At 37.8% G+C, this 19155-nt stretch overlaps 1 protein-coding gene across 4 annotated transcripts in view; it reads left to right on the forward strand.

Moving 5' to 3' along the window:
• Positions 1 to 19155, forward strand: part of LOC136877246 (calpain-5) — a 244232-nt gene that overhangs the window by 176520 nt on the left and 48557 nt on the right. For all 4 annotated transcript variants that reach the window (XM_068228572.1, XM_067151107.2, XM_068228571.1 and 1 more), the window contains exon 12: positions 9640 to 9845. In XM_068228572.1, the coding sequence (XP_068084673.1) occupies positions 9640 to 9845 (206 nt within the window). The remainder of the gene's footprint in view (positions 1 to 9639; positions 9846 to 19155) is intronic.

Here is a 19155-nt window from a genome sequence, read left to right on the forward strand (position 1 = left end):
GCCGGTGTGTACCAAGCTCCCTGCTTAAGGGGTTAAGTAACCAAGCTATGTTGATATGGCTGCATGGTTGATTTTTTAAACTGTTCAGACTGAATATGAAGTTTTAGATTTATTCTGGAGTAGTAAGTAGACACTGCGCATGGTGATATTAATGTGTAGAACTCTCAGTTCATAGCGGAACAAATGGGACCTATTAAAATTGATAAAAGCCAGTAAAAAAATGCAAAGTACACAGAAAGAATAGATGACAACAAACCGAATGGACACTCACCTTGCGCGGCGGTGTGTGCAGCTTAGCTGGTAGTGTGCGACTGGTGGCAGAAGGAGATATATGGGAAGGGAGGAAGGTGAGGGGCAGGCGCATGCGGGTTGGGCAGAGTGGTGGTGGCTTGGGAGGGGATGGGGGTTGGAGGGGGAGGAGGGGGAATTTAAGGCGGAGCTGAAGGGTGTGGGAGAAAGGGTAAGTGTTTCGGAAAAGTACCTTTAATTAAACTTAGGATTGAATTCTGGTTGGCTGAATTATTGTTTTCGAGAAAAGAACTCGAAAAGGATGTCGGGTTTCTCTGAGATTTCATTAAGATTGTAATTGGCGTCAAAATATTGGTCTAGGTGTATGTAGTAATTTTCCATTATGTTGAATAAAGGACCCTTATTTGCTAATTCAAGAATGTCCATGTCTTGTTTGATATTGGTGAAATTATGGTTATAATCTTGCATGTGTTAGCCGATAGCTGAAAATTTATTGTGTTTTATTGCGTTAGTGTGCTCATGGTATCTTATATTGAAGTTTCTTCCGGTCTGCCCAATGTAGGACTTGTCACAGGTATTGCATTTGATCCTATAAACTCCTGATTTAAAAATACTGCTGGTCTTGTGTAAAATGTTCATGTTCTTATTGTTGGTTTTGAAAGCTATTTTAACGCCTTGTTTCTTAAAGATATTGGTTATCTTGTAAATATCATTGTTGAACGTGGAGGTGGAAAATGTTAGAGGTTTAGTTATTTATTTTGTGAGGGTAGTTTTAGGGCGATGTTTGTGTTTATTGATTATCCTTTCTATAAAATGATTGCTGAAAGCGTTGGAGTTTGCAATTCTGCGGATTGTGTTTAGTTCATTCTTTAAATCCTTCTTGGACATAGGTATGCTGAAAGCTCAATGAACTAGGTTATTATATGTAGCTCGTTTGTGCGACTGGGGCTGCATTGAAACTTGGCGAATGGTGGAAGCTGTTTGAGTAGGTTTTCTGAATATTTTATAACTTGGAGATTCTGAGTGTCTAGTGATAGTTAAATCTAGAAAGTTTATTTTTTGATTTGATTCAGTTTCTAGTGTGAATTTGATATGAGGATCAATACTGTTGTGTCTTAGGAGGGTGGTGGAAGTGTTAATTGATTTTTCATCCATAATTATGAAAACATCGTCATTTTCCTGGCCCAGAAGTGAATGTTTTCAAATTCATTGTTAATTTTGGTGTATTCGAGGAAATCTAGGTATATTTCTGTCAAGATGCCTGAGGCTGGTGATCCCATTGCCAAACCGTCCTGCTGGTATATGACAATGTCAAAAGTGAAAAAATTATTGTTTACAACTAGATTTAATACTGTGATGAAAACTTGTATCTCTAGTTTACTCAAGTGGCTGTTTTTGTTTAAATTGTTTTTAATTATCGGAATTAATTTTGGCTCCGGACGGTAGCACCCTGTTATAGGGCCCCTACCTAGGTTTACAAGTGAAGAGGACCAACGGCTTGAAGGGTGGATGAGGATATGTCCCAACAACTGGAAAGGTGGAGGAGTCTCTCTTCCTGGTAGTGGAAGCAGCGCTATCACTATCAGCACAGTGCAGGACTAAGGTGTCTACTGGACTATAATCACTATATTGTAAGCATCTACTGGACTGTCGCTGAAAATTTACTGGCATGGTCAGGAAGACTCGAATGACAGTAAAACTGCGATGTGGAAGGCAACAGGAAACCACCACATTATTTTTCCTAGTATAACAACCATGGATAGTACGAATTGTAACTTAGATACTACTGATCATGGTACTCGGACACCAAGATCCGGCAGGGGAGTAACTGAGGTATCCCAGGTCGTCAGCAAGCGAAAACCTCAGAAGTTTGGAGAAGGGATTAAAATAGGAACATGGAATACAAGAACAATGCTAAAAACAGGAAGACTAGAAGAACTCAAACGAATTATGGGTGAAAACAAAATAGATATCATGGGATTATGTGAAACTAGATGGTCTGGCAAAGGTGATTTCCATAGTGACCCATTCAGAATTGTGTACAGAGGAAATGAAAATGGTGGACAATATGGAGTAGCTGTAATATTAGGAAAGAAGTGGGCAAACAACGTGCTAACCACGTATCATGTTGATGATAGAATAATTATGGTGAAAATAGCTGCCAAACCAACAGATATGGTAATAATACAGGTATACTTCTCTACTACTGGACATGACGATGATGAAGTTGAGGAAATGTATAATAAAATAGAAGATATGATTAAACTAAACAAAGACAAAGATAACATAATCATAATGGGAGACTTCAATGCTGTGGTTGGCAGCAATATTACTGGAAAAGTTGCTGGCAGATTCGGTCTCGGACTAACAAATGATAGAGGAGAACAAATGATAGAGGAGAATGTATGATGGACTTCTGTGAAGAACAAGACATGATCATAATGAACACTGTATTTGACATGCCTAATAGAAGACGTTACACATAGGATTTTGGAGGTAATAACAGATACCAAATTGACTACATTCCAGTTAAGAGAAGGTATAGAAATCGGGTAACGTCATGCCATAGCTATCCTGGCTTAGACATCGACAGCGACCATGTCCCAGTATTAGCAAAATGTCGAATTAGGCTGAAGAAGTTTAGGAAACCAAGAAGCAAGAAATGGAATCTAGAAAAGTTAAATGATCCCTTAACACAAGTAGCATTCGAAGAAAAGACAGACACGATCATGTACAACAACTGCAACGAAACAGAATGGGATGCTGTCAAAGCTTCACTTACAACGGCAGCAGATGAAGTGCTAGGAAAAAAGACTCTTGAACCGAGGAAGAACTGGATGACTGAAGAAATACTAAATCTCATTCAGGAAAGAAACAAAGAACACCGGAAAAATACTCCAGAAGGAATGATAAACTATAAGAAACTAAAAACTTAGTTACACAGAAGTGCCGAGAGGCAAAAGAAAGATGGATGACATTTGTAAAAGCATAGAACATTGTATGAAAATCGGAAATGTTGACAGAGCATACAATCAAGTAAAAAGAACACAATTCAAGGCTAAAATGAAATTCAGTGTAATAAAAGATACGGAAGGAAGTCTGTTAGTAGAAGATGAGGAGGTAATGAAGAGATGGAAAGAGTATTTGGAGGATCTATATAATGGAGAAGAAATTGACAATGTAGATGAGTACATCATAAAACAAGACCAGGTTTCACAAGATGAACTAGGTCCTCCCATAGCGAGAAGTGAATTCAAAACAGCACTGCAACAGCTGAAAAAGAACAAGGCTCCTGGACCAGACAAACTGCCTGCTGAACTGTGGAAAATTTCTGGAAAAAGGATGAAGGACGAACTCTTCAAAATCACCAGGTACTTCTATGAAAACGGAGATATGCCAGAGGATTTTGTAGAAAGCAAAGCAGTACTTCTGCACAAAAAAGGAGATTCAACAGAATGCTCCAATTACAGAATACTAAGTCTTGTTTCACATGCAGCAAAAATATTCACATACATATTAAAAAACAGAATCAAAATGAAAATTGAGCAGAATCTAGATGATGATCAGTTTGGGTTCAGGAAAGGAGTAGAAACGAGAAAAGCTATTATAGCACTTAAAACCATCTTGGAGAGAAGACTGGAGCTTAACAGAAATACATATATAGCTTTTGTAGACCTGGAAAAAACTTTTGACAATATTCAGTGGAAAAGACTGTTCAAAATTATGAAGGACATTCATTTGGACTGGAAAGACAGAAAGGCAATACTTAACATCTACATCAATCAAAGAATAAACATCGAAAGTAATGATAAAGAATGCAAGGTGAGAATCAGGAAAGGAGTAAGACAGGGGTGTTCCTTATCACCATTTCTATTTAATCTGTACATTGAAGAGGCCATGAAAATTTTTAAATCCAAAACACCTGGCATTAAAATAAATGGAACAACTGTACACTGTGTTAGATTTGCCGACGATATTGCACTTCTGGCTGACAATGAGAAGAACATGCAGATCATGCTCAACAAATTATCATCCATCTTAAAAGATTTCCGACTTAACATTAATGTAAATAAAACTAATGTTATGGTTGTAAGCAAATCTAAAATGAAGCCAGAGGCACAGCTCAGAATTGGAAATATTTTAATAAAACAGGTGCACAAGTTCTGCTATATGATTTTTCACGAGAGTTTAATCCTGATGTAAACAAGGCTTGTCCATGCCTCAGCCAAAGAAAGAGTTGTGATTCGCTGAGCGTGTAGTATCGACCTCCGCCCCGTCAATGTCTCGTGTTCGGACATACAGTGCTGCTCATATGACCTAAAATAGACCAGGAACAGTTTTTGAGCTGTGTGAAACTAAACGGAGGGGTTTGAAGGGACATCTACTGCTAAAGATTAGGGCCTACGTTATTTATTTATTCATTTCTGAATATTAAAGAAAGCTATCGTAGATTAGAACACAAAATTACACGCGTAGGAAGGTTTATCTTAGGACTGCTGTTTGAAATGTCCGTCCGTTAGACTGTAACCTAATAGAATACCAACTTTCGAATTGAAATGTATATCTCTTATCTTGTAGAGTTCCTATCATGATAGAGCATATAGCATGATAAGACATGTCAGACGGAACTGTTGATAATTCTGTAACATCTATCGAAAAGAAACAACTCAAAAAGACAATACAATATCCTCCCTATCCATTAACACAGGTTTACGTTCTCTTTTAACAAACTGGAACCCTATGCCCTTTAAACGTCTGTACAATGTAGTTAAACTGAAGGTGGGTAAAGTTTTATCTTTATTCACACTGTCTAATACTTTGCGTAAAGTAGGTGGTTCATTCCGAAAAAAAATTCATGAATTTTCCTTCTAATACCACTTTTGATGATATCGTCGTACTTCTCGATTCTTTGAGGTCGTTTACGTTCCTTTCCCGGCGTTGTTAATTTCCCTGTCTTTCTAAACTCTGTCTGCATGTTATGAACCGAACTAGCCGACACACCACACAACTCTGCACTTAGTTTCTCTACCTCTTTTACGGCTAAACCTGGGTTCTGTTCACTTATTTTATTTAAAAAACACAACGCACTGCCTATGGTCACTTCTGAGCGGTTTTCTTCTTTTGTGCTTCACTACACGGGATGATCCTACCTCTTGCTCCATTTCTCTCGCTGTTAATACTGACACTGACAGCTGCTGCAAGATGCAATACCTTATCTCCACGCTGTACAGCTTGGGACTTTCCCTCACTATGAGAAGACTTCCTGCATTACACCACGCCTTTTGCCTTCTGCCTTCATATCTCATTATTTAATCACTGTTTCATTTAAAAAAACATATAGATATATACCGGTATATATGACAACCATATTTTAATTTTATTACGTACTCTTTCAGACCATCTAAATGTAATAAACTAAGATCAAATTAAATTAATGCGACGTACTAATTTTCTTCGAGCTCGCATACAGTCGAGTTAGTGCGACGGTTGCTTCTCCAATCAACTACGTCTATGTCAACGTGCAAAGGCAAGGTGCTCCGCCTATTTGTTTACATCAGAATTAAACTCTCGTGAAAAATCATATACTTAGGATCAGTTTTTACCGATGACAACAGATGCACTGTGGAAATAAAAAGAAGGTTTTACCTGTGTAAGAAAGCCTTTGAGGAGAAGAAGCAGTTCTTAACTAATAAATCCTTAAATACTGAACAAAAGAAATTCTTTATCAAAACGTTCATTTGGAGTGTGCTGCTATACGGCTGACTCTCTTGAAGGAGGACGTGAAACGACTAGAGGCAGTGGAAATGTGGCTATGGAGGAAGATGACAAGAACTAGCTGGATTGAGAAGAAAACTAATGAAGCAGTGCTTAGAGAAATAAACACCCAGAGACATTTAATAACAATGATAAAAATGAGAAAAGCGTCAGTTTTTGGTCACATTCTCTGGCATAATAACTTCATAAAGAATTTGTTCGAAGGCAAGGTGATGGGAAAGAAAGGCAGAGGGAAACCACGGAAGATCATTGAAGAGGTAGTTGAGATGATGGGATGCCAAGGTTATGGAGAGATGAAAAGGATCGCAGAGAGAAGAGATCAATGGTTGCAGCGACAAGGCGAAGCCGTTAGATAATGATGATGATACTTATTTACAATATCGAAAGAGTGAATAGAGTAATCAGGTTGCATATTGAACTTGTTCAGTTTATCTACTAGCTCTGATGTGTTTTTAAAGCTCTCCCCAAAATACACAAGGCTGACATTCCCATTCGCCCAAGTATCAACTATAGACCAAGTCCCTTATACAAAATGTCACAATTCATCCAAAGTTTCTTAAGAAAAAACTATCAATGTTTATCTAAAAAGTCTATTAAAAGCACAGACCGGGCAGACCAGAAGAAACTTCAATATAAGATACCATGAGCACACTAACGCAATAAAACACAATAAATTTTTAGCTATCGGCTAACACATGCAAGATTATAACCATAATTTCACCAATATCAAACAAGACATGGACATTCTTGAATTAGCAAATAAGGGTCCTTTATTCAATGTAATGGAATTACTACATACACCTAGACCAATATTTTAACGCCAATTACAATCTTAATGAAATCTCAGAGAAACCCGACATCCTTTTTGAGTTCTTTTCTCGAAAACATTTAAAAAAACATATAGATATATACCGGTATATCGAAAGAGTGAATAGAGTAATCAGGTTGCATATTGAACTTGTTCAGTTTATCTACTAGCTCTGATGTGTTTTTAAAGCTCTCCCCAAAATACACAAGGCTGACATTCCCATTCGCCCAAGTATCAACTATAGACCAAGTCCCTTATACAAAATGTCACAATTCATCCAAAGTTTCTTAAGAAAAAACTATCAATGTTTATCTAAAAAGTCTATTAAAAGCACAGACCGGGCAGACCAGAAGACATTACTTTCCGAAACGATTACCCTTTCTCTCACACCCTTCAGCTCCGCCTTAAATTCCCCCTCCTCCCCCTCCAACCCCCATCCCCTCCCAAGCCACCTCCTCTCTGCCCAACCTGCATGTGCTTGCCCCTCACCTTCCTCCCCTCCCATATATCTCCTTCCGCAACCAGTTGCACACTACCAGCTAAGTTGCACACACTGCCGCGCAAGGTGAGTGTCCATTCGCTTTGTTGTCATCTATTCTTCTTTCTGAGTACTTTGCATTTTTACTGGCTTTTCTCAATTTTAATAGGTCCCATTTGTTCCGCTATGAACTGAGTTCCACACATTAATATTACCACGTGCAGTGTCTACTTACTACTCCAGAAGAATTCTAAAACTTCATATTCAGTCTGCACAGTTCCATCAATCAAACATGCAGCCATATCAACATTACTTGGTTACTTAATACACCAAGTATCTAATTTTCTGCTTAAGCTGATACTGTGTATAATCAACTCCTCACAGATTCTTCCAGAGACTATCATCTACACATTTGTTACTCAAACATTTGTACATACTTGTATACTTTTATTATATGTGTCACGTTATGTTGTGTTCATTCTTAGTTCCATAGCACTCAGTCTACAACCATAATGTATCTCCAGGACTTTTTAGCGTGTATTATATATTGTATTATATATTGCTCACCTATGTCACTCATAATATTTCACTTTCATTTGCAACATTTTGAGCACCATAGCACTTTGCCTAATTCAACCTCACATCATAGTGTTAATTATATATTCATAATGTTCTTACTGCTTAGAAACATGTTTTAGGATTTTGTCAAATATTGTGTATTGTTTAAATATTGCTGATGATGACCCCGAGTACGGTTGAAACTAGTCCCTTGTAATGTAAATACACGCCTTGTAAATATAACTATGTATTTAGGTGAAAAACTTTTTTGTTTGTATTTAAATGGAAAGGTAGGAGAGGGAAATGAAGAGTTGAGAATTGGAAAAGGGAGGTAGAACAGGGTCGTGATAGAGAGAGAAGGAAGGAGGAAGTAGAGTACGCTATCATATCAACTCTCTGAGCTTATCCATTCACAGCAAGGCAGGATATTCCCTCATCTACTGTCCAGCCCTTTTCTTTCTCAGGGCATTGGCTATCTTTGATCATACAATGTAGTGACGTTAGCATTCACGGTCACGCTGACCCAAGATCTGAGCAGGGTTTTGGTCTCCGTGCAGTTATATCTGCACTGGCTACCAGCTGTTGGCCGGGTCTTCTTTGAGAGTGAGAAATGAAGACATAAAAAGAGCTAAAAGTTCAGAAGCTAAATGAAAAACCAGAGTACAGCATACTGAAATGGTTTGGACATACCAAGTGTATGAATGAAGAAAGAATACCAAAACAAGCACTCGGAAGACAGATGACAGGGAAGAGGGCGAGGAAAACAGAGATTATGATGGATAGACTTGAATAGTATTAGACAATGGAAGCTGGACTGGAACACAGTGTTGTATGAAGAATGGTTGAAGGAGAGAACAAAGTTTAGAGTAACCACCAGGTGTCATCTGGAAGAGAGGAAATGATGATGATGATGATGATGATGATGATATGTATTCCCTCTCTAGAAATCATTGAACTGTGACTAGTGCATCACAGAGTTGCTGACATTTGGTTATTTGTCTGAATTTGTGTTTGTAATAAGTTGTTCTTCAAATCTCCATGTTGCCTTTTGAGACCAGTTATCTTGGTGTTGTTCTGTGCTGGCAGGAATCATTATTATTTAGCATTTTTTCATTTTCATACATATCGATCCAGGAGGATAATGGAACATGTAAATGTTTTGAATATTTAGCTTTAATGGCCAATACTTGAAATAGACTTTCCCTTTGTTAGGTTACATTGAATGCATATAGTAGTACTATGCTGAAGAGATATTCATTATAAAACATAAATGGCCACCCGAGCACCAGTGGGAACCAAATCTACAATCTTCTGATTTCTGGCCTCGGTCATTCTTGTTCTGTTGGCAGAGATCTGAGCTACCTGTCTCATTGTAGACTTTCAGGCAATACGGTTGTGAAAGCTAAATATTCAGTTTGAATGGCCGACAGCAGATGACTGTCATGCACTCAACAGTTATACTGGTTGTAGTAGTCAGACCTGTAGCTCATATCTCTTCCAGCAGAACATGAGTGACTGAGGCCACTGTAACTCATGTGAGAGACCATCTGATGCGAAATCAGAAGGTTATGGGTTTGGGATCTGGTTGACCATTTTTTTTTCCTGTACTTAACATCTGTTTGGCAAGTTTGTATTTGTATTGTATTGTATTATGTATTTGACATGAACTAATGGCTGTGAGTTTTCTTGATATATAAAATATTTATTGTGTTATTAAAGCATTCAGTTTTTAGGTAAGTAAGTACTGTGTCTAGCTTGCATTTTGTTCAAGGTAGAGGAGAACCGGAAGTATCGTCTGAAAAAGCAGTGGGACTTCACTCCGACTGTAATTTGCTTCAATCCAATCCGTAAGAGAGAACTGTATTACAATGGACGCCTTCCTCAAGGCCGATATATCATCATGCCAACAACCCACAAACCGGGTGAAAATGGAGCATTCTATATTCGTATCTTCACTTCTTCAAACATCAATCTCAGGTCTGCACATTTCAACTTCCTTGTTTTAGTAGTGAAATGAACAATATTAACATGTTGAGTGCCAGACGTACATTCAGATTGTTGTCATGCAGTACCAAGATCTGATAAGGTTCAGTTACTCACTGGCGCTTCATGTTCACAGGCATTATCAAGAAGTTCTTCACAGTAACCAGTATGCATTTCTATATAGTAACCCAACTAATTATCTAAGTGTAATTAAATAGTGCAACCCCAAATGATGATGTATTGGTTATTATGAACTGTATGAAGAATTTCACCTCCATGTGGGTTTACACTATTATCACTGTAAGATAATGTTTTGATGCTCAATTACACATGCCTTTGCCTTTGGGAGGCTGTATTTTGTACTCTCTGTGCAACTGTTCCTCATTCTTGGCAAGATTCCAGAACCTTACGAGTAATTAGAACCTGTTTCTACTCAAACTCCTCGAGCAATTTTAGTGTTAAAAACAGCTTGATCACTTCAATAGCATGCAAACGATGACAGCTGGACAAGTCCCATTCACAAGCATAATCCAAGGAACTCTTTCATTTCTTGGAAGCTGCATCAACCAATTTGTTTATCTGGCTTGATCTACTTAATTGTTAAGTGATTATAAATTTCTTACTTCATCTGTAATAAAGCCCGCCTGTTGGCCATGATTGTTAAGGCATCAAGTCTATACGGTCTCACACCATATTAGCCGGTTTGAGTCCCATTGGTTGAAAAAATTTTCACCATCAGAAAGTTGGCTGGCAGGATAGGAGAGGTGGTGTTAAACAATTTGTAATCACTGCATTGCATGCCAAAAGTCTGGATTCAATTCCAGACCTCTCTGCAGTGTTCATATGGAGTGAGGACATATGGTGCTATTAATGGTGATTCGTCCATTGGATGGAGACGTAAGCATTAAGCAGACCCCTTGGTGTTATTCAATAGAAGTAGGCTATGTGCTGGCACTGAGTTTCACCCTCTCCCTTCCTACTATCATATAGCACACCATTAATTTCATCTCATTAACTCCTGTCAGGAAGGGCATCCAGTCATAAAAGCTCTCTACGAAGATTCATTCCACTTCATACTCAACACTATATCTATACAGGGTGGTTGGAATGGATCGAGGAAGTAAATTGGAGATAGGGACCAGATAGATATGACCAGCACATACTCAAATATTGCAAAAAGTCCTAGAACATTTGTTTACGGGATATAAACTAACATGATCCAAAAAAAAATGGCATTATGTGGAGGAAAGAGGTTAGCAGTCGAAGCATACATTGCATTACCATGTAAATACTATTTTTCATGTGACATAAACATTACATTTTTTCGTTTCCAATTTAACCATGGTGACAAATTTGGCAATAGTGTATTTGTTCCTTTCTCATTTATACTTATTCTGACGAAAACTTTCTCACCTTGGTGAGTTTGCTGGGTCAGTTCTGACCACCCTTTATGTCTATAACAGTGAAGTATTTTAGTCTGTCAAAGCTTATGCAGGATTAATAAAATTCGAAGATATCGTAGGATCGAAACGTGTCAGCTGATAATTAATATTATGGAAGAGCATCTGAAGCATGACGAGAAGGAAGAATTTTTCTCATCATTTTAAAAGTACTTCACTGATAGATTAGTTCGTGTTATTCTTGGTATTTTAACAATCCCTCACAGTATGGGTGAGATAATATTGAAAACTTGGAGAGGTTGTTGATGTTACCTCGGACTACAGGGGTAACACCAAACAAGGCACAAGCACAGTTAAAAGGGGAAGGTAAGAGTACAATACACAATATAAGAAAACACTACACACTTGGAAAAACAGTAACTAGCCTTTACGCGGATCTCCAACAAAACAAGTAGGTAACTATCAGTAGGGCCAACTAGTGAACGACAAAACGGGAAGATGGAAGGGCTGGGAACCTACCAAAGGCATGGACATGGCTTAGATAGCGGATTCCGAAATGAATCACCGTGATCCTTAGTTTTTAAAATATTATTTACAAGATAATTCTACATAGACATTCCAAGTTATGAGCTATAAGTTCAGTGGCATACATAGGTTATTCGTAGCAGTGTAAATTCAAATTACAAATCAACTGTACGTCAAGTTACCAATGCAGTAGTACAATGCAATTTACAGGTTATCCAAAATCTAGCGTACCGTACCTAAGGTGATACAAAACTATCAGAGGCAAACCCCAAGGGAAATATTATTAAACTACAATATACATATTTTAGTGAAACAAAACGGGAATGCCTCGGAAACGAACAGGTAAGTCTAGCTGAAAAACTAAGGCGTCATAAGTAGCTAATTTGGTGAATCTAGGCGAGGTTAGGGCAGACTCCTGTATGAAAACCAAATCGGAACATTACGGAATTTTTAGCAGGAACGGAATTCAAGAGTGCTTACCCGAGGAGTGTGCCATCCCGAAAACCGGAGGGACGTCATCCAGATAGGCTGCTCGCAGACAGATAAACCGAGACCGACAGAATTCAGGGTGCAGAATTTTTTTGAACACTACCTCGCTCACTATATATAGGAATTACTGGCCTTGGAGGCAACCAATCTGCGTGCACGTGTTCCCTATCGCCACCTAGACTCACCAATCACAACCTTACTTTCGATCGAGAACTTAGACTAACATTCTAGAATACGCATGATCGCGAAAGTCGTATTTTTCCAGAATAAACAGAACACACTTTCTAGAACACATACCAACAAAGTAACACACCCAGTACAAAAGTTATGTAACTTTCTAGATCTTTCCAGGAACTATAGACAGAATTCTACTATTTACAAATGCCTATGTTACAACATTATACAGTACAGGTTAGGTCATTAAATTATGTTATGCTCTACAAATAACAGTACAGGTTAGGTCATGATAAATAAAACATTATATGTTACTTCGCCAATAAAGTCTTTAAAAAAATTGCATTCCACTCATCCTACATAGTTCACTTGTAACAGTTGACAGTAAAATTAAGGCTACAGGGCAACTGCTTTCAACAAACCTTTGACAGAGGATTTCTCAGACAGGCAAAATCTGCTACTGCTGCCTCTTTTAATCAACAGCAATTTTTTACTGATGGAGAAGCTTCTGTGTAAGATGGAAGGAAGGTAGGCATACCATACCATACATGTTCTTATAAATTTTCTGGTGTTGTATATTTAGGTATCACTGAATACGAATACATATGAGAGTAAAATATTTGTGGATTTATATTCCACTCAGTTTAGTTGGAAATATGTGTTGATTTAAATGTGGATTTGATGACATGTTGCATGGATCTTCCTAGGATAATGTATGTATTGCACAAGACATAATATAAGCAGTTTTGACCAATTGTATCTCCTGATTTTTTTCTGATTTTGATATCAGAATATCCTGATTTTTGGTTTTGTGAAGTTGGCAGACATGATAGTATAAAATAAAGTTCTCAATACTGTTTGTCACTTTATCTGTCTGTATGTCTATTCAGGCTAATCTTGAGAACCATTGGATGGACTTTGATGCGGTTTTCGTCATTCTGTAATGCATTTCTCGATAAAGGTTTATGTTTAGAAACATTTATGTATGATCAGTGGAAGCCGAGCAGTAACGATTTAAGTGGAGCAAGTCGAAGTAAAACCGGACGTACAAGCACCTTTAGCTGGCTAAACTGTTAAAGATAGATCAATATTATAAGGGTAAGAATTCTTCAGCATAAAAAATTCTACAAAGAAGCCTGTGACAGCATTTGTCTATCTTTAATACATTTCCTAGTATAAGTGTTTAGATGTTACAATTTTCAGTAAAAAAAAATATTTAACTTTAGAAACAACTTTTAATTTAATTAACTGTTATCAAAATGTTTATCACTTCAAGTAACTAATTGAGTAACTTGCCGTTGTTTGTTCCTTGTTTCGAAACAGAATCCACAGTTTCCCCTCTTAGACTCACTTCATACTCTTCTTCTGCATCACTACATATTTATAAACATCTCACTGTACCTTCTGTACCTTAATTAAGGCTTCTGCTGCTGCCTTCCTAACCCTTTCCTAATGGAGGATAAAATACAAGCAAAAGAAAAAAGTAACTACTGTAGATTAAAATGTCATTTGTATTAAGTAATTTTTGTCTATACTTCAGGAGATACCGTCATTCTTGATTTTTCGTGTAATGTTTGAAGTAATATTTTAAAGTAGGTGGCTAAAGTCCCTGGAGGTAGGAAGCAGAAATCTTGCTGGGAAGTTGCCCTTAGACCCGAGGTGCCTGCTAAGTGTTGTGAGCGTGAGTAGCAAGCGAGTATGCGAGCCTCTCACCAAGGCCATCGCCGGCTTATGTCAGCCGCTTTTTACAACTAATAGTTGAGTTGAGGCCTGAGAGAGCGTGCAAGTGTTGGGAGTTTCGCTGTTAATTTGGTGCATGGCTTCTTAAAATGAAAGATAGTCATCTGTTGATCATAAAAATCGTATGTCTTCAGGTCAAAGTAGGCATAATTCACAGAGAAATTCAGAATCGTTAGCTGAGTGAAACAGCTGTCTTTCAGCTGATCGAAACAAACACAGTACCCCATGTGGATGGAGGATGCAGATGGAGAATACACTCATGGTATCCCTGCCTGTCGTAAGAGGCAACTAAAAGGAGCGCCCTAGGTGCGGAAATGGATTGTGGCTTTGGAACCATGAATTGTACCCTCTGTCGATGGGGGGGTCTGAATACATCCACAGGTAACCCCTTCCTATCGTAGAAGACAACCAAAAGGGTCGTGTGGCCATAGGTCCCCTCTTTTTTTTTTTTTTTTTTTAAAGGGTTATTTTTAGACCAACTCAATATTTGATGTGCGTGCTGCTTGGGGAAGGACCTCTTATGTGTGCGACTATTCTCAAAAGCCCAGACAGTATCCCCAGCCCATCAGGCGGGAGCACCATCCACCTGACAACGCAGAACTCCGCACAGCCTAATGCCAGAAGAGCATATTATTATCAATTTATTTTTTATTTTTTAATCTATATTTATCATTCTGTATATGCTTTGTGGTACATACTATTAGAGTTGATAGGTGGAAGGGAGCCCTGGTGCTCATTGCCTCATTCAGCCCATATTAGACATCTCCAACATCGGACCCCAGGCAATACCTGCTACAATCACGTGGGTATTGCGTTGGCTGCTTGGTTCGGTATAGATGCCCCTGATCGGAGTGGGTGGCATTCAGGGAAGATGGTTTTGGACATGGCTTCGAAACGACTGAAACTTTATCTTTTGATTCCCTCAGGGGATCAACCCTCTGGGAACAGGTGCAGTGTAGAATTATGGGATCTTGCTTCTCTAAGTTCCTGGTTGCTACCAGAACCGTTGGGAATTACTTCAAGCTGATGAAGTCTATTTTGTTTAGTAGATACATAGGTGTCTACGGCAAACTGGAAGACCTTAAAAAATATGTGCAACGGTAGTTCATTGTTAAAGATGCGCACTGTTGTGCAAGCTGATCTGTTGCTCAAGTGCGATCACTTTGGTGAAATTCCCATCAAAGGGGAAGAACACAGAACCTTGAATCTGGTTCGTGGTGTCATCTTCCACCGCAACCTGCTTTTGAACACTGTCGATGAACTGATGGAAGACATGAAGAACTGTGGTGCGAGCGCATTACACGCAAAGTCAACAGTGTCTTTTTCAGGTATACCGTAATTCTTTTACCATGTGTTTTCTTATTCAGATAGTTTATAAATGTATTTATTCAAAATTAATTTCAGCAGGCTGATGATCCTAACAGTTATAAATTAACTGAGTTGAAACTGAAGAGATGGGTTCAGATTTTATATTTTTAAAGTGTATTTCTGACAAATATGAGAGATAGAATTACAGTAAATTATTTGACTTTAGAAATTGCTTTTATATAAAAATGTATTCCAATCCATCAGCTTTTTTGCGTTCCAGTATAGTTGAGCGAGTTTTCCTGAAGTTCTGGCTGTCACATCAAGTTTGTTGCAATGTAGCAGGTGTTCTCCTTATCCATTTTGCTACCAGGGTCATGGCAGAGTGTGCATTTTTTGGATCTCAGGATGTTAATTTGTTTCAAATGAGCTGCAAAACAGTCGTGGCCAGTGTTAAATCTGAAGAAGGCTACAGCTTCTCTTCTTGGTTTTATATTATACTGATCCCATTTAGCATCAGTATCCTTCCATAATTTGGTTTCTTCTGTTTTCTTTTCCATTTCTTCATGCCTGTTTTAATAGTATTTTTCAGAATCCTTTTTTCTGACATAAAATCAGTCTGACAGGTTGTTGTAGTGTGGTACCTTTTTGGCTAATCTTTCTGCTTCTTCATTACCTGTTATTCCAACATAAGAGGGAATCCACTGAACTGAGGTCTGTTTGTGGAGTCTTTGGAGGGTTTTTATCATACATAGAACCTTTTCAGTTCTTTTTTATTTTGAGACGTATTATTTGACGAGACGGCTTGGATGGCTGCTTTTGAATTTGTAAGGATAACAAATTTTTGGTAATCATTGGTAATCACTGTTGTAGTGCATGGGAAATTGCTTTTATTTCTGCATCAAAATTTGTCTTGTTCTGGCCTACAGGGAAGTGGAGTGAGAAGAGAGATGAATGTATTCCTGCCCCAGTTCTGTTTTTCTTGTCCTGTGAGCCATCTGTATATATTTTTAGCCATTGATTAGACTGATATCTTTCTTCTATTGTACAGAGGTTTTATATCATATGGTGAACAGTCTTTCTTTCAGGCCTCTTCTAGGAAAGTAAGATCTGCAGTCACTTACATATATTCAATGGGGTTGACTGGCATACAGAGTGGTTCAAGTTTTATTTGCAGATTGCTCTTATTAATATATTCCTTGGTCAGACTCAAAGGATATTTTTGGGTTTTAAGTGTAGCAACAGTCGGTGAGCATGTCTACACATCAACATCAACATCATCAACAACAACAACAACAACTGGTGGGGAAAACCATACCTCATTGGGTTAGGAGGAAATGCCAACCCAGAACCCTGAGCATCTGGGGTTGTCCCTCTGCGGTTAACAACCGTAGTTGTAAATCGGAGCTTGCTCCACCCAAGGTTAACTACCTTTGAAAGTCAACCATGGAAAGGTCTTTTAGGAAAAAAATTCCACCATCCTGTCCAAGAAAGCAGGAGAAGGCTACATCGGATTCGGTGGGTAGCCACCTTGAAGGCATCAAAGAGTCAGAGCATTGGCAATCACCCATTCCTATGCCAGCACTTAAGAACAGGATCAAACAAGAACAGATCAACTACTTTGCAACTTACAAAATTCTCTACTTAAAGCAGGAAAATTAAAGTACTTGACGGACAAATTAGATAAACAGAAAATTTTAGTAGCAGGACTCCAGGAGATGAGAAATACTACAGAAGAACCATTCGAATCTCAAGGCTACAGAATTTACAACGGGAAACCTGGACCAAGGGTTATGAATCAGTGTCCCCAATTTGGAACTGGGTTTATAGCCAGTGTGAAAATAATAGATTCGATAATCGATTTTCAAGCCGTCTCACCTAGAATTGCAACTTTGAGTTTAAAAGCATCCAACAAAATTTATACCATCATAAATGCCCATGCCCCTATTAATGAAAATAATTTTCTAACAAAGAATAGGGAAGAAGTGGAAAAGTTTTGGTATCTCCTTGACCAACTGTAAACCAAATAAATATTAACAACGTTAAGATCCTATTAGGGGACTTCAATGCCCAACTCGGAAGAGAAAAGAAATACCAAGATGTCACTGGGAAATGGTCTCCACATAAACATACAAATAAGAATGGTCAAAGACTTGTTGAACTCTGCAGAGAACACAAGCTGATCTCAAAGTCCACCTACTTCAAAAGGAAGCCCAACAAACTTAAAACTTGAAAACATCCTGATTGGAGAAAAGGGGAATGGTAGCTGGATCACGTATTTATGGACAAAACCTTCCACAGAGAAATCTATAATGTTAAGGTGTTAAGTGGAGTAGATAGAGTTCAGATCATTACATAGTCAAAATCAAAATTAAGTTCACACCACTAAAAAAGAAACCAAAACGCAATAAATGAAAGAGGAACTTTGATCCACACCAATTAATTAGGAATGATAAATATAGAGAAGTCACACAAAACATAAAACTGACAGATAACTTAGAAGAACTGGTTCCAGTTCTTAGGCAACAAGCTGAAAATTTAGCCCCATTGAGCACACGTAAAAGACATGCCTGGTGGACCTCAGAATGTGACAAAATTTAGGAGAATAGTAGAAAAATTATGGAATAGTAAGTGCAACATTAAGTGGATTACAGAAATAAAGAAAGATATGGATGAACTATAAATTACAGTGGAAGACCTAAGATACAAAACCGACAAAATAAAGGAACTCAGACAAGCAAACCAGACTGCAAATCAGAATCAACAAACAGACAATAGGAAGGGTGATTTCTGATGAAGAAAGAAGGATAAGATCAGAGAGAATGAAAAAGTACTGGGCTAACAGGAAACTGAAAAATTCTTTGTATAAAGTTGGCTAGAGTGGTCCAATGAAGGCCATAAAATGTAAATAAATAAATAAATAAATAAATAAATAATAATAAATTAATATGAATTAGGAAAATAGGAATTAGGAAAACATGAATGTAGCGATGGCTTCACATCTAGGCTGGAAAGTGAAAAGGTTAACTTATAAACATAACTTACAGGTGTAACAACGACAACTAAGGAAAGATTGCAGAACGTGGTAGGAACCCTAATAAAGCCAAGGGAACGTATATCGTTGTGGGGAAAGGGAAGCGCGCGGCGATCACCCTTGAGCTCAGATATATTAACATTAACAAAAGACACAAAACCAAATAAACCAAAACAAATAGATGTCAAAGTAAATTGCAGCATACATTAAATCAAAGGATATTTAAATAGGCTTAAAAGACCAAAGCTGTAATCTAATCAATCTCTTCAGACAGTTAGAAATTAACTTCATTTTAGAATTGACACTGAATGACGGGAGGCAATCTCAAATGAAATCAAAGTTTACAATATCTCTATTCAAGAGAGAAAATTACATTTACATTAAATTACGAAAAGTTAAATCAGACAAGAGTGTTGCCTCCGAAAACAAAGATGCTGTGACAGTATGTCAAGAATTAAAATTGGTGAATGCGGGAATCTAGAGCAAACTCCGACAGGCAGAATTTAAATCACGGAAATTTACGTAAAATGAGAAGATGATATAGATGTTGATTCCCATACGGAATCTGAAATATTTGTCCTGAATGAGCAAATTTATAATACCAATATAAATGGTCCGTTATTGGACATTATAAATT

This window comes from Anabrus simplex, chromosome 7, assembly GCF_040414725.1.
Source record: "Anabrus simplex isolate iqAnaSimp1 chromosome 7, ASM4041472v1, whole genome shotgun sequence".
In the NCBI taxonomy this organism is placed as follows: domain Eukaryota; kingdom Metazoa; phylum Arthropoda; class Insecta; order Orthoptera; family Tettigoniidae; genus Anabrus; species Anabrus simplex.